The sequence below is a fragment of the Trachinotus anak genome, unplaced genomic scaffold, assembly GCF_046630095.1.
Source record: "Trachinotus anak isolate AG129_WGS33_773 ecotype Australia unplaced genomic scaffold, CSIRO_AGI_Tana_v1 ptg000002l, whole genome shotgun sequence".
Classification (NCBI taxonomy): Eukaryota; Metazoa; Chordata; class Actinopteri; order Carangiformes; family Carangidae; genus Trachinotus; species Trachinotus anak.
This window is the reverse complement of record NW_027273853.1, coordinates 10,572,961-10,593,733: the sequence shown is the minus strand read 5'-3', so window position 1 is coordinate 10,593,733 and position 20,773 is coordinate 10,572,961. Positions and strand designations below refer to the sequence as shown.

Here is a 20,773-nt window from a genome sequence, read left to right as displayed (position 1 = left end):
CTACCCAGCAGCATATGGAACGGTTCAAATTAGCAGCATATTGACCAACTACAACAATAAAATGCTACTGACATATTATTGCATCAATCATAATAATCAAGTAATACAATTGATATTATATATTATATATAGTATAAAACTCACAGGGACCAATTTTTGCATTATAAGAACTAATAATACCCATGCACTTTAATTTAAGGGACATTATTAGAACTATTTCTTAGCATTTTTATATTGCAATATTGCAACTTCTATTGAAGTAAAGGGTCTGAATAGTTCCTCCACCGCTGAAAAGTAAAAATCAGAAAAATAATAAATGAGTGGCCAGATGGGGGCAGCATCCCCCACCCCCCCCCCCCCCGTACAAGACCCACACACTATTTCAGTGTGTTCAGAGGGCATAATGCATCCATAAAAATACACATTTTTTTGTATTTCCAGTTGATCGTCACTTTGATGTCTTAATATGTTTTACTTGGAACCAATGAACAATTAAGAAGTTTTTGGTTTTTTTTCAAATTTCCCAACTGTGGAACTAATAAAGGAATATCTTACCTTATCTTAAGCAATTCCTGCCCCGGGTTTAATTGTCAATTAATTTGTAATTGCTACATAAGTGACAAACCAAATCAAATTAAAATCTCCATATTGTGTATGTGGAATAGGAAGTGCAGAAAGACTCTGTTTTGAGAATTAACTCCTGAACTCTGATGTACAGCAGGACTATGAAAGAAGCTACACTAATGGAGATAAGAGCTCATGGGTCAGAGGATGGGGATGGGGGAGGGGTTGCAGGATTTACTGTTGGGATAGTTATTCTATAGTGACACTGCTGGATTGGCATCTGGAACAGTGTAGAAGAAAGACACTACAGGCACAATTCAGAGGTATTATGTGATGGATATCTCCGCCCACTCTCCCTGCCAGCCAGGGAGGAATAGTACCAGTCAAGTCACACTGCAGATGAGGGGATCACTGTCCCGGGATGAAGACTGGAATGCTCTATATGTAGAAAGTTAGGACAGAAGAATGACTTTCCACCTTTGAACTGGGAAACAGACTGCTTGGCTATAACTTGTGGAAGGAGGGCCATCCTAAATGAGAGATCTTTATTATGGAATGCGGTGTCATCATGTATTGTGCAGGTGTTGCAGGTTATTTTGTTTTTCATACCCAAAACTTGTGATTCTAAATATTCAAGATGTTTTAATGGGATAAAGATGTTTTTGTGCCTTTATGACTTTGATTGATCATCTGACGCAGAAATACGTGGTTAGATATCATCAACACTGAAAGCCAGAATGCATTTTCATCATTCAAGCCAATGATCTTCTTTGCTGGGACCTCGGTGCTTCTGTGGACATTTCTTTAGGACAGCCTTCTACAGACTTTGAACTCATTGTTGGCACCATGCCTTACCATGACGAGGAGTACCCAGGTCAGCCTCTCTGGCAGTCTGTGCTGCTCTTCTGCTGTAAGGGTATGATTGAGGGCATCATGGTTATACTCTTCTTCTGGCTTCTGGTGCAGGTTCTCTTTACCAAGCAACTAGAAGGTATGGTCTTAAAGGATAGGTTCATGTTTTTCAAGTCTAAAGTAATACTCATATGCCTATGAGTACATTCAGAGTTACTGGTCACTGCAATCATTCCTCCTGTCCATACTGACCGTAAAGTGGTCTTTATTCTTTATTCTCTTTACTCAGACTGAAGCCTTATCCTATGAGGCATTTTTACACAGATCAAGGACTGTGGATTTTGTCCCCCGTCTCTTCCACTGAAATCCTGTTAAGAAGGGGTCTCGCCGCTGGTTCTGAATCATATAGGTAGATATAGGCATGTGAATATTGTTTTAGACAGACTTGAAAAAATGAGAACCAATCCTTTAACAGCACTTAGATGTGAAGCAAGGGGTATATGCTGTCAGGCAAAGGGAGTAAAATAGTTTTTGTACCGTGTTATGTAATCCAGGAGTTGCATTAGAGTAAATTACAACATTTTCTAAACTGCTGCCATGTGACTGGCCTTATTATTCTCTCTAATGTCTGCAGTTCACCTCCAAATTCTTCTTTTGGTTGGACTGATCATCTTTTGTCTCTGTTTGGTCCTGGGATGTATTCTGTGCTGGAGGAATAGTCAGATTTGTCCAGCGAAAGACAAAGATCCTGTGACGTCAGCGCCAGCTCCTGCTCAACCTGTGACCTTCGCCCAGAGCCCACCTCCCTCGGCAGTGACAGCAGCATCCAGGCAGCAATATGAAGAGCTGGATGGAGATATGCTGGAGTATCCCTCCACATTTACTAGCCCTGCCCCTTCTGAGGGTGAATTTACCTCTCTACCATTTTCTAATCAAGCTCAAGCTGCCTCTGAACGGAAGGAGCAGCCAAAGTCTTATTTTTCTCTGCGCCGACTCAGCACACCACCATTAATGTCACCACTTTATAAACCCATAGATCCCAACCATGCGTCCCTGCCTACATTTCCCAAACTGGGACTATTTTCTAAAAAATGTAAGGCTCTGCAGAGGCGCTGCACCATCACTGGGGACACGACATCTTATAACGAACATAGCAGGCTCACCAGTCCCAGTGCTGTCTCTCCTTCTATGCCTGAGGAACAAATCCCACTAGCTCCGTTGAGCTATGGCTCCAGTGCCAGCTGCAAACAGCCAATATCAACAAAACCTTGCCTCCATTTCACTATGGCCTTCTCTCCAGAGCAGGAAACCCTGGCAGTCACTGTCCTCAGCCTCAGTGGGACACCTCACAAACTGGAGGATGTATCTGTGCTGGGCAGCCTGTCGCCTCTGTACCCCTGTCCCATACAAGCCTCGTTCGAGAGCAACCTCAGCCCTGCGCCACACAGCCTGGTTCTGTTTTTGAAGGTGAACTCTGTGAAAGAGCTCCAGAGGTGCACTTTCAGAGCAGCTGTATACACTCGGGATCCACACAGCCTGAGAGGCACCGCACTGGGTGAACTGGAGGCTGAATGTGCAGGAAAAGACTGGAGAGCAGCGCATCCATTGCACTTCACAAAAGAGCTGAACCCAAACAAGTGGAAACTAAAAAAGGTAGTGGTGTCTTGAATTAAATTCTGTCATTGCTTCATCTGTAAGACAGGCAGATGTAAGGCTGGGTTAATCTGTTAACCTGGAGCAAAAATCTGTTGTTGGGCCCCTTTAAACCCCCCTTTGAGCACTTTTAGGACTTAAGCTTAAGCTTAAATGAACATTCAAGTTCTATATAGAGGCACACAGTCAACCTGGGGGGTGGGGGGCCCCGAGGCAGTTGTCTTCTGTTCTGGTTAGTGATCCAGCCTTGCATGGAGGTTACTAGTTGAAAATAACTGCTGAAACAAGTACAACAGGGAAGAAATTCAGAGAAATTTAGAGTTTTTGTTTGTATTGTGTTGTTTCTCTTTTGTTTTGCTGTGTAACAGACAAGTGAGCTTGATGTCTGGTGTCAGTACTGTTAGAATGGATCCTGGGATTTGTTTTGTGATTTTACTGAGCTACAAAGGAAAATCCTCATGCTACATTTCCTCCTGATTGAGGTTCCCTCTCTGCTCTTTGAACTTCTGCCCTCTGACTGCAGAGTTTGATCTCCCAGGATGCACCGATGTGTAAGGGGCTTAGCTGTCCTCCACAGATCTTCGTTTTGCTTCAGTACCAGCCTCCGGCCCACCGCATCAAAACCACGGTCCTCAGAGCAGATAACCTAGACAAAGTCATTCACACATCAGTGGCTCCAGGTAAAATGACATTTGTTGTCATTGGATTTTGACAAAATGTGTATTTGACTAAGAGATCCCATAAGGACATCATGCACAGAAGCATTATGTAAGCATGCATGAACAGACCTAACTTTTGCCTCTCAGGGGCAGAGGTAAAATAATTCCCTATGTTTGCTTTTAATGTTTTGGGGATTAAATGATGTCTTACAGGACCCGAGTGCAGCAGGAGATCATCCCTTTTTATAATGACATTGTGGTTTAATCCTTCACTGTTCACAATCCTCAGGAAAATGTTTCAATCTCCTCTGGATCTCTGATCTGACAGATCTAATCTTTGTTTGCATTAGCCTGTCTAGGCCTTATTTTTACTGCAGACAAGCACATCCTATATGCAGAACCATTAGATTTTATGATATCTGTTTCATGTGCAGCATGTCTCATAAGATAATCTCTTTTTGTTTGTCCGTGCATATTTATACAATATAGAGTAGAGAGACAGGACTGCATTACTATGGCAACAGACAGAGAAAAAATATTTATTTTGTAATTCTTTTTCCAGTGTTTGCAACTGGACACTGTTTGTAAACACACCTTTTAAAAAGTGTGTTTTAGATCTAAAAACAGAAGTAATACAGAGACACTGATGGATTAAGAACATGTGCTGGTCTGTGACTACAGGGTCAGCAGCTACCAAAACAGCAAAAAAAGAGAAAGAAAACAGATTCAATATTAAAAATGAACAAGACCTTATTTTTGTCTTTGTGGTGTGGCACCACAAGTAAGCACTACCTGGACTTTTACACCGGCCATATGCTCATAGTGTTGTTTTATTGTTTACTGTTTCTAATTTTATTGATTTCTAAATAATAAAAAGGTAATTTCTTCCTTTTGAATCTTAGTTTAATTTTTCTTTTACAATATTTTTTTTTCTCACACTTTCTGTGTACAGAATACCAGGTGATTATCAATCTTCATCATGAGGGAACTGTGATCAGCAGCAGAGAAACTAGTGGAGGCTCCTGTACTGTGTGGAATGCTTCTTTCCTGTTCGACCTTCCTCCAGGAGACATCGGCCAGCTGCCCCTCATGCTGGAGTTCATAATCATGCAGGTAAAGATCCCTTTGGAACAGAATTCATTTGTTTTGTAACTTCCCTCTAGATTTCATACTCTGCTCCTTTCTTATGAATCAGGTCCACTCAGAAGGTAAAATTCTTGGTCGAGTCCTCATCGGTGCAGAGGCTGCAGATGCAGGACGTGCTCACTGGAGGGACATGTGCAGCTTGCAGGTGGAGCAGGCACGCTGGCACAATGTTCAGCCAGACCCACTATACAGCTCTGACACACGTGCTTAAAAACCTGTTTTGTGACCAGAGGACCCAACACACCGTGTGAACTCAGTGGGACGTCCAAAACAAGCTTCGACATGAAGTGCTCACAGCTGATGTTTACTGACACTGCAGGTCTGAGCACCAAGCAATAACATCTTCAAACATGGCCTTATTTCAAGATAAGAATCTGGGAATTGTCATATGGGATGGTACTGTAAGTGCACAAAATGACAATGTGAGTTTGTATAATAATGTATTTGTGAACTGTTACCTAAACCAGTAAACAGAAAGGAAAAACATAAAGGTAACTGAACTAAGATCTGTATCTAAAAACACTGACGAGTTACACTAGTGTTCAGTCCTCGTGACTTAAATACACTTTGTCATTTATTTGATGTGTGAGTAACATGTATTACACACAAATGTACTTTATATACTCTCATGCATGTCTGTAATTCCACAGTTCTTTTGAGACACGTTAGAAATATCTTGTTGGTTGTAGGTTTTTATGAATGTAAAAACAGTGTGAAGAACCATATTATGTCATATAAATAAAACACACTTTTGCCTGACGAAGCCTGGTGGCTTTTATTACCTGCCTGAGGTTCTCAAACTGTTGCTGTTGTGCTTTATTTTTTATCACACAGAGCAGCTTTCTGTTAGTCCCAGCTACAAAAACATCACAATCTTTTTTATTTATGGTTAAAAAGCATCTGCCAAATATCATCTTATCATAGGATTATATTCAGATTGTAGAGCAAATTAGTCGTCACATTTCCCTTGAGTAAAAAAAAACATACAGTATCGGCTAAAAGGTGCATAGCTGGCTGGTACAGCACCCTGTAATAATCTGTCTATGTATAGACTTGTATAAGATAAGCAAGTCTTATCCCAGTGCAAGACACCTCATTTGTTTTCTCCCTCCTCTTCATCTTCATCAGGGCTACAGATATCTACAAGCTGAGCCAGAAATATTCCGTCAGGACAGAGGAAAGGGGTCCTCCTCTGCAGGTCACACTCATGTGAACAGTGAGCGAGGATAGGCACTTCAACATCCGAAGACTTGTCTGGTGCTTTTTCTGCTGCAGTGTGAAGATCCTGGATTAGCTGGTTGAACCCTACATCTTAAATCAAAAGAAATCAGTGTTACATAATTAGAACAAGATCCAAGTTCCCAAATGTTATATCTAATAAGTATTCTACAAATGCAGAGGATAGAAAGCAAAGGGAGAACATAGGGTAAACGAATTAAATACAGGGATTTATCCACCAATGAAGATGATCTGTATTGATAAAAGTGGCTTTATTAAAGGTCCCATATTTTACACTTTTCCAGTGTTTTATTTGAAGCGTTGATATTCATAAGAAGATATATTTGTAGTTTTCAGTACCAAACACCATCTCAATGTAGTTTTACATCCACTCTCTAAGGCTTCTCTTTGGAGCTTCTGTAATAACAGGTCAGTGAGCCAATCAGAAGAGTCCAACTGCTTTTGAGTCATCAAATAAAAAAAATAGTAGATATCAGGTATACACTCAGAGAAACCAGATTCTGCAAGGCTGGATAGGGGGTCCAGGTGGGCTGGCACATGGCTGAGAGCAGTGACTGCTTTGTTATGACATCACAAAGTTACAGAAGTCCTGACGGTTCGTTTTAAGGCTCAGTTTCTGAATATGGGCTTGGTGCATTTCTCTGTGGACTGAGAACTTTGACATTTTCACTGTTTTAATATAGCATCTAGACCTGCTTTATAATCAAAAAAAGACATAAACTCTCTCTTTATACAATATGGGACCTTTAAATCACATGCTTCATATTTGTTAGTCCATTTAATAATGGCCATTTCTGGATAAGTCTTCATTTGAGCAAAAGAAAGAAGAATCCTGTATTATCTCTTGAGGGTTCAGACTATAAACACAACACACAACAGATCATAGCACACATGTCTACGCTACTGATTATACTGATTCATGCACATTTTCACCTTTCAGCAGATTCTCATTTTTTGCCTTTAGATTGCTGATTTCTGCACACGTAGCTGATATCTGGCAGAGGAGAGAATGGTTTCAGATCTCTCTAATTTTTTTAGTTGAATGCATCCAAAAATATATTCATATTTTTTTAATCTATTTCAAAACATTAAATTATTTCAAATTCATAATGGCAGTCAGACTAGATTAAAAGAATGTGAGTGTAACTTCCTGACTGACATAAAAGACCTTTTTTTAAACACTGTAGTTTTTTACAAACATAATTTCTAAGGATGTTTTAATGTAATCTCAAATGTAAAGGCTGCATTTATTCATGTATAACACATCTATTTGTGATAATTTTGAACTAGTCTTTCTCATACTATGTCAGGATGTTATCAACTCCTTCTCTCTTAGTAACATGCCTTCAATGGAAGACAGTGACATACTGTAACTCTTGCACATCCTCTTATGGTTGGGTCAGATGTGTTCCGGGCGAGCGGTTCACTCCTCAGCTTCAAATCCGATTATTTACCCAGTAGAAAGGGTCATATGTGAGATTATAGGCTAGCTGAACTGCGTTTCACATGGAGTTAAAGTGGTTATGCAGCCAGGCTCACACCCCTCCCCATGTACTATATGCTGTTTGATTAAAGAAGAAGCTAGGATTAGTGCTGTCTGCACATATGTGTGTGTATATGTAATGAATGGATGTGGGTGTAGCTCTGGCAAGTTCATGATATCATCTGTGGGCCATGATCATGCCATTAATGATATTAATTTGCTTCTGTTGCTGATGCGGATACAACATTTATGAAACTTAGTAGCATGCAGTCAGACAAATATAGCAGATCTTTTGAATGGTGCATTTGCTGGAGGTTTATGTTGAAGTTTTAGTCATTTAGCTGGTGCTCTTTACAGTGAGATTCAGAGTTTTGAGGGACCTCTGGACAAACTGGACACATGCATGTATACACAGCCTTTTAAAGTTGATTCTTCATGGATTTTCAACTGGGTTATACCTCTACTTTCTGTAATTTAAGCACTCCTAACCTGGTGTCTGTGATTTTGGAGGTTTTCCTCAGCACAAGCCTCTCCTGCTGGCTCTCCCTCCTCCTCTCCTGGCCAGGCCTCCTGGTCACTGCCCTCCTCATCTTCCTCGAACACTGGCATCAAACCTGAGCTCTGCTGCCAGCCCCACCTGTCCACTGCAGTCTGCATGAAAATTAACAAACAACTTCAGATCTTTCTGCAAATTTCTGTGGCTGTTAATGTAATCACTTCATTTCTGTCAGGACTGTTTAATTTTTTCAATTCTTAACCTTACAGCTTTAGATGTGGGAGTCCAGTCTTGAGGTGGGGAGGCTCCAGTTGGAGCAGTTGCCGATGTGTTGTCAACCTTTCCTTCTCGTTCTTTGAACAAACTCTTTAACTACGAATGTGGTAAGATACAGTATATTATGAGTTTTGTTGTCATTTACAACAGGTAACTATACAACAAGTCAAAGGTTAACCCCTCTAGCAGCCCTATGAGGCTGCACTCAAACACAGTGGTCCTTTGAGCTAAATGCTAATCTAAGCATGCTAACATGCTAACATTCGACGGAAGAAATATTCAGATCTTTTACTTAAGTAAAAGTTGAATTGTCCTATTACAGTTTAGAAATACTTTGTACAAGAAAAAGTCCTGCAATCAAGTATTAGCATCAAAAAAATACCCATGTGAAAAGTAAAAGTTGTCATTTCAGAATAATGTATATTATTGGATTACAACTGCCAATGTATTCATTTGTACATCATTTTAATGTTGCAGTTGATATTGGTTGGGGTGATTTTAATTACTTATTACAGGGTTGATGGTGAAGTTCCTCCCAGGGATTAATTCTGTCTTAACCTATGATAAATATGTCCTCATTTATATATTGATTATATTTTGTATTATTAATCTAATTGCATGAGGAAGCTAATAACTATAGTTATCCAAAAAAAATGTAGTGGAGTAAAAAGTATATCTCCCTCTGAATTGTAGTGGAGTAGAAGTATAGTCGAGCATAAAATGGAAATACTCAAGTAAACTACAAGTACCTCAGAACTGTCCTTATGTACAATACTTGAGTAAATTTATTTAGTTTCCACCACTGTGTATAGCAGGATAAGTTATCCTGTGCTTATAATGCAAGGATATGTCATGACATGAATGTCATGGGAATCCATCCAATAGTTTTTTAGATTTTTCTTTCAAAACTGTATAATGGCGTCAGAGGAGAAATTGGCATCACCAAGTCAGTAGGATTCATGCTCTGAGGACCATGAATGTCAGTATGAAATTTTATGGGCAATCCCTCTTGAGTCTTGAGCCAGGCTATTGGTGAAATTAAATTATTTTGATACAGTACATACCTGCTCAGTGACCATTCTCCTCTGCTGGTCTGTCTCTGGATTAACTGGACAGACAGTTTTATCCTTCCTGCCTTCAGCAGGTGGTTTCTCATCTTTAACCTGCAGACAAGGCATCTTTCATTTATTATATTCATCACCACTACAGGAGGCCATCTTTGGAGGTGTCTCTTTCACAAACTTTACCAAGTAAAGCTCCTTTAGTGTTTGAAGCTTCTGGACTGCCAGCATCTTCTCCTGCTGAAGCTGGGTCGCCCTCTTCCTGCTCTCTGAAAACATGCACATTGAAGGTGAAAAATTAGGAAAATTAACATGATATCATCAGAAGTGTATTCAAAAGCAGGGTCATACCTTCTAGCTGGGTCCTTAGTGAGTCAGTGGCTGATACATTTGCATTGCCTTCACCATCTTGACTGTCTTCACAGGCCTTTTTCCTGAGCTATCATGAGAAAATAAAGAGAGAGGATATGTGCTGGTTAATTTACCTCGAAACACAGCTGCTGGTTCAGAGGTGGTTAAACATGGATGGGTGTATTTGATTCATAGGTTGATGATGTTGTAGTGACTGTACCTTGAGCTCCAGAGCAGAAACCTTGATTTGAGCCTCAGTTTTTTCCATCTCTCTTTGCCTTTCTAGACTCTTCAAAGCATCATCCCTATAACACAGTATGGATGAAAACCTGTTACATACTTAACTGGTCATTCATCTACTGTATTTAAACCTTTAAATAGAAAGTTCAGTTTAAAAAGCAAATAAACAAAAAAAAACAACCTACTTTTCCTTCAGTTCCTTCTCTCTTTCTGCCAATTTTTCCTTAAGCATTTGAACCTCTCTACTTTGTTTGCACACCTATTAATCATGAGAGTTAACAGTCAATAGTCTATGCACAAAATATTTGCTCTGAATACATGTTTACATAAAAAATACATCAGAGTATGACACACTTCCCCACGTTTATTAAGCTTTGAAAAGTCATTTCATTGAAGGGAGAACATCTTGTTACCTGAGGGGATTTCTTTTGGCTGCTGTGGGAGTCTGATGTCAGTTCCCATAACAAAGAGGATTCTGAAAAGCTGATAAACAGATAGCGTACATGATAACAGAGAATTTCATTTTGAGCGTGACAGTGCATTTTGAAAATGAAAATCTCATCAAAATCCACTCACTCTGTCACTGTTTCCTTGTCCTTAGTCTGCACAGCTGGACCACCTGCAAATGCAAGGTCACGGCAGTTTAATGCCCCCTAGTGTTTAAAAAAATAAAATAACTCTGGAGTTGTGTGCCAGCAATACACAACTGTAATCTTGCTGAGAATATTGACAAGTACATTCACCTTTACCTTCATCCTTGTATCTGTGAAGCAGCGTCTGACTCCTGCTCCTTTCCAACTCCAGCTCCTGTTTACATGCGTCAAGTTCAACCCTCAGCACTGAGTCACATTGCCTCTGTATGAAAAATGTATGTAGTTATATATAGGAAAATATGTATTGTCAAAACAAAATGAGTGATTTGGACTATGATTTAAGGTATCTGTATATACTGTATATTGATTCACTTGTCTTTCAGGCCCTCTTTTTTTCAGTTTCATAGCCAGTCACATTGCCTCTTCTCAGAGCTAAAATTAAATTGTTTAATTTTGACATTTGGATGCCTCTAAATAGCCAGCTGTACAGTTTTTTTGTGCGTGCGTGTGTGCGTGTGTTTTGTCAATTGTTATTTCACTTGGATGTTTGACATTTCATTTACTGTGCAGAATGATATCCAACCAAAAGTAAGTGTGAAATGGAAGCTTGAAGCCTCCAGCGTATGTACACTGAGGATGGACTTTTCAGTGGAGTATCTATTCTGGATTTTTCAGTGAGGGAAAAGAAGGAGATGTAATTTTAAATGTTTTTAATGAAAAAAAAAAACCATCAGACACATTTGGAGAGGATGTGTAGGGTCGTGGTACAGGGATAGTCTTACTTCATTTCTGGAGTTGTTCTTCTTGAGTTCCTCGAGCTCCTCTTGTGTGGACTGCAGGGTCAAAGCCACCTTTTGCCATTTCTCAGTCCAGTGTGAGACCACAGCTTTTAGTTCCTCTATGTTTTGAACTCTTACTGCATCTTGTTTCTGATACTCTTCCTCCAGCAGGTGTAGCTTCTCCTCATTCTCAAGCAGCTCAGCCTCCAGACACCGACACTGATCCTGCAGCCTCTGCTTTTCTAACTCCAGAACTTCCACAGATTCCCTGGTTAAATAATTTGAGGGTTTTAGTCAAGCGAGGAAAATGATACTTCATCTTCAGCATACTGTAGAAGAGTATGTATTTAACATTTCACCTGAGCTGGCAGCACTTTTCCTTCATCTCAGGTCCACCTTTATCAATTTTGCTCAGCAGTTCCCCTTTTTGTGTGAACAGCTCAAAGCGTTCTGCCTCCAGATCTCTGATCTGTTTGGTGTTGACGACCCTCTCTGCTGTTAGCTCCTGTAGCTGAGACTGTGAGATCTCCAGCTTCTGCTTGATCATTTCAAGCTCACAGGTCAGCTTTTCATTTACCTGGTGTAAAGACACAATAGGAGTCGTTTAATAAAGAATTCAGAGAAACTTAATAAGAAAAATTACCACTTAAAGTTTTCAACCTCTCTGAGAATCTTTGCTTCTTCCTTCATCTGAACAATTTCCTGATCCTGTTTGTTGTTGTGAGACTCTGCGTTAGCCAGATGTTCATGGATCGCACAGCCCTCTGAACCTGGTTGTGTTCTCTCCAGATGCAGCTCCAGGACCTGGGCCCTCTGGTGCAGATCTGCTTTCTCCTGTCATGCAAAAAAAAAAATCCAAAAAATCCCACCCAAGTCATACTACAAAAACATGACATTTTGATCTCAGACATTGTTGATAAGGCTAAGAAGAGATTACATCTGATACCTGGATCAGCTGATCTTTGTCAGACAGAGCCCTTGTCAGTTTGGCCTTCAGATCTTTTATATTATCCTCCAGCTTTAGCACTTGAGTTGACAAGATGGCTTTTTCCTAAGCAGAATTGGAAAGACACTTTTCATGGTGTAATTATTTATGTGAATGGCTATTGTGTTGGATACTGAATCAGAGAGCAAGCAACTGACCAGGCATGCTTGGCTGATTTTGTTGTTAGCTTCACTCAGCTGTTCTTGCACTTCAGAGTGACTTGATACAGTTTGGCTCAGCCTCTGGTTCATCTCCTCTATTTGAGTCAACAGCGTCCTCTGTGTCTAAGCTCACACGAACAAAAGACAATCAGTCCAAAGGTAATAATAAGCCTATGGATAGAAATGCAAATGGCAGTGCTGCTGCAGTGTAAGTTTGTATTTTCTAAAACAATTAGACATTAGATGTTTTTTTTTTGCCTAATATTTTTTTAAACTGACCTCAGTTGAAGTCTGGAGTTGCTGGAGTGCCTGGTTTCGCTCTTCTTCTTGTGTTTTTACCCTCATCTCAGCCTCTTTGAGAGCCTCTCTCAGCTTGCACAGCTCTGTATCAACCTCCTGCTGCTCCTTAATTAAACACAAATGTAAAAGCAGTATGTGCCAAACAGCATACACAGAATAATGCAATATTTACAGCACAAATCTATTTTCATCATATATAAAGCTAACGCACCTGTCTGTTAAAGTCTTCTTTGTTCACTGGTACTGTCCTGCTAAATGAACCAGGAGTTCTTTTGGTTGGTTGATCATTGCTTCCTCTGTCCAAAGAAGACCTCATTTGTACCAGATCCTTCTCCAGCTTTAGGACCCTTGTGGGTGAATTTCACATGAGGAATGTCAGTCTTTTCTATAGTCATTCAAATGTCCCTCTGTATGTCTTTTGCTGCACTCACTTTTCATGGAGTCCTCTACGTTGATGGTTCTTGCCAAACTGGGATAATTCAGCTGCCTCCTTCTCCTGCTCAAGAGTGCTCATTGCTTCAGAGAGCTGCTGTGTTACACATTAGTACAGGGTGAAAGGATGCTGTGTGCAAGTGTAGCAAATACCAAACATCTATTTGAAACAGAAAATAAAACCAACCAAAATAAGTGGTGGCAATAAGAGAGAAGATTGCAACAAAAGAGCAGAGCATAGAAATTGTTTCCATAGACATTTGAATAATGTTTTACTTACCTTATGATTCATGTGAAGTAGCTGTGCAGACGTTACATTATAGCTCAGCTGTGTGTCTCTGGCCCTCAGCTGGTCCAGCTGACTATCTATACGTTCATGAGCATCCTGCAGCCATTGCACCACTTCTGCTTGTCTAAAGCTACTTTCACTTTGGGCAGCTTGTAATTCAGCTCCTGGAGATGGAGCAAAAGACCGTGTAGCTCCGTCAGGTGCCAGACGGGACAATGACTGCCACCTCCTTAGACCTGGGTCATTCTGTCTGAAGCCACCGGTGCTGCCAGATGTGCTGGAACAGATACAGTATATAAGCTGCTTGAAAATGAATATTATTGTGTCTCTGTTGCTTAAAAACTGTGTACATTACCCCCCTCACCTTGTGCTGACTTTGGACAAAAATCCTGACCCAGAAACAGTTGCCATACCACTCCATGCTGAGGTCTAAGAAAGAAAAATGCACATTTTAAAACGGGGGTCACCAACACATGGCTCATAAGCTATGAGTAGCTCACCCCTTGTTTTAGAGCAGCTCACCCACAGGTTCAGAGAATATAGTCGGTACAAAACATGGATGCATAGTACAAACAATGAGCAACACAACTTCACTCAGTAAATCTGCTCTGGTCCAAACGCAACTAAATCAAACACACAGACAAACCCACAAAATTAAGTGGACTGAATTAGCTATTTTAAGTTCCTGTTTGTTATGTACCATTGGATGTATACTGACAATTCTTACTGACTAAGGAGACTCTTTTTTCCCCTGATTTCTAAGCAGATTTATAGACATTTATTTTCAATGGTTTTATCTCATCAATGTGTTCAGATTTGACGCAATCATGAGTCATGACTCAGATTTTTAAGGATGTGAGTTTAAGATGTTCTTGGTACAAAATGCAAGTTTTGGATATTGATATTTGATGACTTGTTAAATCATCTTATTTATCTGACTGGAATTGGAATTGGAGTTTGAGTGTTTTGATACAACCAGTAATATAAGACATTAGTAGCTCTCAGCCCCTTTTATTTTGCCAAAATTGTTCTCAGAGTAAAAAAGTCCTAAACTAACTGCACTTTGATTGACCTGTTCTATCCCATAAAGAGCATATCTGGGTCTTACCTGGGCTGTAAAGTGAGATTTGGTGTCCCACATTTCGAGGTCCGTGAGAGAAAATGGACTTGAACTTCTACATGAGGGTCTGAACATTGTGAAGTGTCTTCCTAGATCCAAGCTGTCACTTCCCTTTGTATGGGAGAGGCTACAATCTGCATCTCCCTACATGTCTTCCCAAATGACAAGATAGATTTTCACACAAAGGTGGCAGCTCAGGGTGTGTGGCTATTCTGGGTTCTTGTGTCTTGAATTTTCCATTGCTTACTCGATGGTAAATAACTGGCTTTAACACTGCAAGGTTATTACACTGTGACTGTTATCTACAAAACTATTGATTTGATTGTAGATTTGTTCATTACACCTATCTAAATCTATATCTAAATACAAGCATGTCCGATCAAATTGAATTGCAGTATATGGCAAAATTATTTCGGTGGTCTGCACTGAATGACACTTTCTCTTATGGTACCTTGTTGTAGAAACCTTCTCCTGTCCATTGACAAAGCGCACCTGTTCTGCTTGTAAGCCCCACACAGCTTTGATTGCAAGCTATTCAGCGACAGCCCTTGAACTGAGTATCCATGGTAGCCTGTGTACACAGAACATAGTTGAGTGGGTGTGTCATGTGCTAGCACTTCTGGGATAGTCTCCACATGATCTCACTCAAGTCTGCTGACTGGCTGTTTGTTGACATGAGTTGTTAAGAACATCTCCCAAACAGTAATCATAATACACATAGCTTTCCTTGGATTAATTAGTTATGACAGTAAGTGAGTCATAATTGATTATGATTGCCTTTAGAAACAGAGAGAGAAAAAAATGCTTGATGTGATTATGTTATTAGATAGGTGGTTTTTAACAGATTTTATTTTAGCTTCAAGGGTAAAGAAATTATGTGATGAGTTGTCAGATAGTATCACGGCTATAAAATTACTAATACTTTTAGTTGTTAATTACTAAATATTGCATGCTACTGACTTAATCCAAAATTATTTCTTTTGCATAAGCAAGTCAGACCATTATTCAGAATCACTGTTCCAACTATATCAAAATAGTGCACCTCCCAGTTAATGTTCATATTGTCATAAGCAATACATGCCACTCAACCTTTATAAAAGAACAAAACAAAAGTAGAAGCCAGCGTTTTTATAACCTATTCCATTTGCCAGATTTCGCTTATTTACGTGTAAATGAAAAAAACAAAAAAACATGTTTCATAATATAAATTTAAGCTCTTATTTTGAAACAAGCCGTCTCCCGGAAACAGGAAGTAGTAATCCATACGCTAGCAGCGGAAGGTTTAGGCCATTCAAGAAGCTAAGAAGCTAATAGTTTAATAAAGCAACAAATTTCCTTTCAGCACTTACTATTACAGTTTACTCATTTCGTTTCTCGAAGGGTTTGATTCGCATTAATTCCGAAAAGGTAAAACACTTCAACTCCAGGTTTTTAATGAAATAGAGCGTTTGCCTCTAATTTAGCTGGATAACAGGCCGACGCTAAGGCTAGTCGGTTAGCACAGCTATTCGTTAACATCGAGCAGTTAGCATTTCTGTTGTCCTACTGTCAGAGAGTTATCTTGTTGATTTAGGAGAGACGTTGTGGATATTATAAATCTGCCTTTACAAGAATAGTTAGATTTAAACCTTTATGTTTTTGTTTTGCAACATTGTGCAGATATGGCTGCGGATTGGTTGGGTAGTTTGGTGTCAATTAACTGTGGGCCATCACTGGGAGTCTATCAAGGAGAGGTATCGTCTGTGGACCAGTCCAGCCAAACCATCTCCTTAAGACAACCTTTCCATAATGGAATCAAGTGTCCTGTTCCCGAGGTCACATTCAGGTAACACTTAGCACCAAATTGATTACCCCCTGGAAGTGTTTTTGCATATTGATCTGATTCACGACTACAGTTAGCCTCTCCTTTTTTTCTGCAGTGCCATTGACATAAAGGAGCTAAAGATTTTAGATATCAGAAATGGCAGTGCAAGGAACAGCTCCTCTGTATCTACAAAGGTAAGCAGTGCGCCAGTTGCAGTCCCAAAGGGTGACCCCCGGTCTATGGAGAAGTTGAACTCTCCTCAGCACTGCTCTAAAAGCTATGGAGAGCGTCATCTAGATGTTCCTGGGCAGCCTAAAGGATTCCGTCGAAGACACAACTCCTGTAAGTGCAATACTGTGCAACTCAATCAGAATATTGTATTACTGTTGATTTCTTGAGGTTAACTTTGTATTTACTGTCCCATCAGGGTCATCTAGTAGTCGAGGGGCAAACCAAGTGACACCGAAAAAGAATGGGGTGAAGAATGGTCAGATGAAGCACAGAGATGATGAGTGTTTTGGGGATGGTGTGGATGATGGCCTGGACACAGACTTTGATTTTGAAGGAAACTTGGCTCTTTTTGACAAAGCAGCAGTTTTCTCAGAGATCGACATATCAGAGCGCCGTAACGGTGCAAGGTCACGTGGGACACCACAGGAGCAGACACCTTCACGTTACCGTCATGATGAGAACATCCTGGAGGCCAAACCTATTGTGTACAGACAGATTACTGTATCACAGCCCGGGGCCAAAGAATACTGCACTGGTAAGTGTTCCACCTTATAATGAAGCAAATGGTATTGAGGAAAAATGACCTGAAGTTACATATTTGTGTCTTTCATTTCATACAGACTCTGGGCTTGTTGTGCCCAGTATATCCTATGAACTACACAAGCGTCTGTTGACAGTCGCTGAGCGTCATGGTCTCTCGTTGGAGCGAAGACTTGAAATGACTGGAGTGTGTGCCAGTCAGATGGCCCTTACATTGCTGGGTGGGCCCAACAGGTAAGAATTTTGTGATTGTTCAGCCACATGTCAAATATTCAAACAATGTTCGGAAAAACAACATATAAATGTCCATCATGAAATGGTATTAAATTTGCTCATAGCCTGAGAGTATGTATTGTTGAAAGTAGGGTCAAAGTTGAAGAAAACATAAAGACTAAACATCAGAGACATGTAGATGTTGGTTAGTTGGTGGTTTTGAGACTCTGAGTGTTCAATATTAAATAAATATTTAATAGACAGTTAGAAAATAACTAGGATGAAATGAGTTTTAAAGATATACATGACATTTTTTACATTTACACATTTTGTCAGTTTTTATTCATATGATTATTTTATAATGTCTCTTTCATTTAATGTTAAATACTTTGGATCGCCATACTGGTGAACCTTAACCGTATTTCTTCATATTCCAAATATGTATTTACTCAAATTGGACACTTTGAGAGCACAAAATTGAAGAAATAAACTTCTTATTATTATGTTTCATCCAGATTCACTCCAAAAAATTTACACCAGCGTCCCACAGTGGCACTTCTGTGTGGCCCTCATGTTCAGGGGGCTCAGGGCATCAGCTGTGGTCGTCACCTGGCCAATCATGAAGTGGAGGTCATCCTGTTTCTGCCAAACTTTGTTAAGATGCTCGACTCTGTCACCAGCGAGCTCACACTTTTCAACAAAACTGGGGGCAAACAAGTGTCAAGTATCAAAGGTGGGCATTTTCTTACTTTTATTTAGTTTGACCTTCTGCTTTTGCAGCAATCAAAGTGACATTCGTTTTAACATTATGCAGTATAGTTGATCAAGCGATATCTTGAGATTTTTCCATTTTTCTCTCTGGCTTTACAGATCTTCCAGACACCCCAGTGGACCTAATCATTAACTGCCTGGACTGCCACGAGAATACATTCCTGATGGATCAGCCTTGGTACCGAGCAGCTGCAGACTGGGCTAACCAGAACCGAGCACCAGTGCTCAGTTTAGACCCTCCTGTTAGTGGACAGGGTCAAGCAGTTGAGGCCAAGTGGTCCCTCTCTCTTTGCCTCCCACTTCCCCTGGCTGAGGGAGCTGGCAGGGTTTACCTGTGTGACATAGGAATTCCTCGTCAGGTGTTCCAGGAGGTTGGAATCAAGTACCATTCTCCATTTGGTTGCAAATTTGTTATCCCCTTGCATTCTGCATAAAGGGACTAATGGCCAACATGACAGTTTGAATTTTTCACCATCCTTGACCGTTTGGGTTTGGGCGCCTTATATTAGAGAGCTTCAGTTGTTTTTCCAGTTCATCCCTTAAGTTCTAACCCATCAACATGTGTAAGGGGCTTTTCCCTCACATTGAAGGACCATTGTTTGGTATTTTAGTTCTACAAGGACTAAATGTATATGGAAAAAAGTTTCCAAATTGAAGAAACAGATGTGAGAATTAAAGGCGTTAGCAATTATGTAGACAACATTGTATTAACATGATATAATAAGATATTTTGAAGATAGGTCATTCAAGAATACAAATAATGTTTAGTTTTAAATTGAAGAGGACAATCCCTGACTTAAAGTGGAAAACTTAAAAACTGTCTTTGTTATCTAACATCATTCCAAAGCCATTTTGTGAATAACACAGATCCACAAAATACATGCAAATACAATGTTCCTACATTTCACTGGATGAGACAACAGAAATCCAATTTACATTGGTTTTACAATTACTAATGGCTTTACTTATACAGCCTTCCATACTTTGCATCTTTCAGTTAATGTTGTCTGATGTTTTATTAGGGTTGAATTGTCATCCAAATCAGATATTTAATCTGAGCAAATATGGAATATTTGTCATTTATATGAGTAATGATGTGTTGTCAAACCAGTGTTGAATGGGGCAGCTATTGAAGAGAATCCAGATGTCAGAAGTTTTGTTTGTTCATGGTAAATAGGCTGTGGTGATAAGGGCTCCAATAAGATGACACAGCATGCAAAACCTTTGGTGATCTTCCCTTTTGGTGATGGTTTGGGGGAGGACATTTGCTAATATAATTTTTGGTAAAACTATCGGCTAAAAGACCATACCAGTGTTTTTCAAAGTTTCAGGTCCTTAGCCACAAATCATATATATTTAACATTTCTACTGATCATTTTCAAATGCAGGCTGTATAATTGTTAATGTATTTTTTTCAGTTTCATATTGTTATTGATTTCCATTTATTACATTTATAACACTCTAAAACTCCATTATATTATGTAACCATCCACAGTGAACATCAAATCTCCGGTTTGTGTCAATGTTGTATTAATTGTTGTATGGTAATGCAGTTAAGGCACAAATTGATTGCAGAAGTCTGCACTGCATTACACTAACAAGAATTAATGCAGACTTGATGGAGTTTGCTAAAAGATTTTCATATTGTACAGAAATTAATAGAAGCCAATAGACTCTTGGAACAGTAGACAAAATACATCTACACTTCAAAAACAAAGTAGCATGGTTTGCAGATGGTTAGTTTTGATGTAAAATGTAAGTGATTTGTGGTAAGTAGGCTCAAAACCACTGATTCGATCCTCCTTGTTTTAAACAAGGTGATCATGTGAACTTTAAAATGTCAGTTCAGAATGTCAGTTTTTTTTTTTTATGTCCGTTGTGTTGCCTGACAAAACAGTTAGCATTTTCTAAAGAACAAACACTGTGTGTGGGATTCAAATGGATTTCCTGGGTGAATTATCTTGATCTGAACTCACAAAAAATGATCAAGATGCACCTACCTGCACTGAGTACCTTCTTTGTACCAATGAGATTGGGTCTTTTTGATGAGAAATTATTGAGAAAGTTGTTTTTCCAGTTTCATTCTGACCTGGATTCTGTCTGTGTATTTGACTTTAACTGGCGGTAAAACTAAAGCATAGACTGTGAAATACTCAAATAATTTGAGAGAAGAGCTGCTTGTTTTGTGCTGTTTTTTTAAGGCCTTGATAAAGAGATCAGAGGCATCTGAAATGCAAGATCTTTTTGACAGTTAAAGTCAAACCCATTGCTGGCTCTTTTGCAAGACTACATCAGTTTGATACATGGCCCCGATGGGGGCAGATGTGTTAAGAGAACTTTATTGGGCATACATCTTGCAAACATTGGCATTGCTTAATTCTGAGGTGAGTCCTGTATCACTGAGGTCAGTGTAGTCTAGAAAAGTGTGATTTCAAACTGTACACTCTTGCTACAAGGACGTTACAAATCCAGTACTCTTTGGTACATGGTGTTTGGTATTGATAATGTCTCAGGAGGATTAAAAATGCTAGTGTT

At 39.6% G+C, this 20,773-nt stretch overlaps 3 protein-coding genes across 3 annotated transcripts; 2 read left to right on the top strand and 1 right to left on the bottom strand.

The window, feature by feature from the left end:
• Positions 1-961: 961 nt before the first annotated feature.
• syt18b (synaptotagmin XVIIIb) lies at positions 962-5,633 on the top strand. Its single transcript, XM_071495803.1, has 5 exons — positions 962-1,555; positions 2,051-3,069; positions 3,593-3,749; positions 4,681-4,841; positions 4,924-5,633. The coding sequence occupies exons 1-5, from the start codon at positions 1,411-1,413 to the stop codon at positions 5,083-5,085; spliced, it is 1,644 nt and encodes a 547-aa protein (XP_071351904.1). The 5' UTR covers positions 962-1,410; the 3' UTR covers positions 5,086-5,633.
• A 1-nt stretch (position 5,634) lies between these two features.
• Positions 5,635-14,700, bottom strand: LOC139627461 (interaptin). Its single transcript, XM_071488232.1, has 23 exons — positions 14,668-14,700; positions 13,924-13,988; positions 13,551-13,836; positions 13,270-13,367; positions 13,050-13,185; positions 12,818-12,943; positions 12,536-12,661; positions 12,339-12,443; positions 12,053-12,226; positions 11,752-11,969; positions 11,396-11,660; positions 10,770-10,875; positions 10,597-10,639; positions 10,434-10,503; positions 10,206-10,279; positions 10,001-10,085; positions 9,781-9,868; positions 9,616-9,698; positions 9,433-9,531; positions 8,360-8,464; positions 8,086-8,247; positions 7,047-7,107; positions 5,635-6,185 (listed from the first exon to the last, which is right to left on the bottom strand). The coding sequence occupies exons 1-23, from the start codon at positions 14,698-14,700 to the stop codon at positions 5,968-5,970; spliced, it is 2,826 nt and encodes a 941-aa protein (XP_071344333.1). The 3' UTR covers positions 5,635-5,967.
• A 1,233-nt stretch (positions 14,701-15,933) lies between these two features.
• Positions 15,934-20,541, top strand: edc3 (enhancer of mRNA decapping 3 homolog (S. cerevisiae)). Its single transcript, XM_071495772.1, has 7 exons — positions 15,934-16,086; positions 16,339-16,504; positions 16,599-16,825; positions 16,911-17,249; positions 17,335-17,488; positions 17,983-18,200; positions 18,338-20,541. The coding sequence occupies exons 2-7, from the start codon at positions 16,341-16,343 to the stop codon at positions 18,670-18,672; spliced, it is 1,437 nt and encodes a 478-aa protein (XP_071351873.1). The 5' UTR covers positions 15,934-16,086; positions 16,339-16,340; the 3' UTR covers positions 18,673-20,541.
• Positions 20,542-20,773: the final 232 nt, after the last annotated feature.

Excerpts from the sequence above, each read along its gene's own strand:
- syt18b (XM_071495803.1), top strand. The coding sequence starts at position 1,411 with ATGCCTTACCATGACGAGGAGTACCCAGGTCAGCCTCTCTGGCAGTCT. Across the intron at positions 1,556-2,050 it reads CTTTACCAAGCAACTAGAAG|TTCACCTCCAAATTCTTCTT; the intron begins GTATGGTCTTAA and ends TAATGTCTGCAG. Across the intron at positions 3,750-4,680 it reads TCACACATCAGTGGCTCCAG|AATACCAGGTGATTATCAAT; the intron begins GTAAAATGACAT and ends TTCTGTGTACAG.
- LOC139627461 (XM_071488232.1), bottom strand. The coding sequence starts at position 14,700 with ATGTGGGACACCAAATCTCACTTTACAGCCCAG. Across the intron at positions 10,504-10,596 it reads GACAAGGAAACAGTGACAGA|CTTTTCAGAATCCTCTTTGT; the intron begins GTGAGTGGATTT and ends TCTGTTTATCAG. Across the intron at positions 10,280-10,433 it reads GCCAAAAGAAATCCCCTCAG|GTGTGCAAACAAAGTAGAGA; the intron begins GTAACAAGATGT and ends CATGATTAATAG.
- edc3 (XM_071495772.1), top strand. The coding sequence starts at position 16,341 with ATGGCTGCGGATTGGTTGGGTAGTTTGGTGTCAATTAACTGTGGGCCA. Across the intron at positions 16,826-16,910 it reads CCGTCGAAGACACAACTCCT|GGTCATCTAGTAGTCGAGGG; the intron begins GTAAGTGCAATA and ends CTGTCCCATCAG. Across the intron at positions 18,201-18,337 it reads ACAAGTGTCAAGTATCAAAG|ATCTTCCAGACACCCCAGTG; the intron begins GTGGGCATTTTC and ends CTGGCTTTACAG.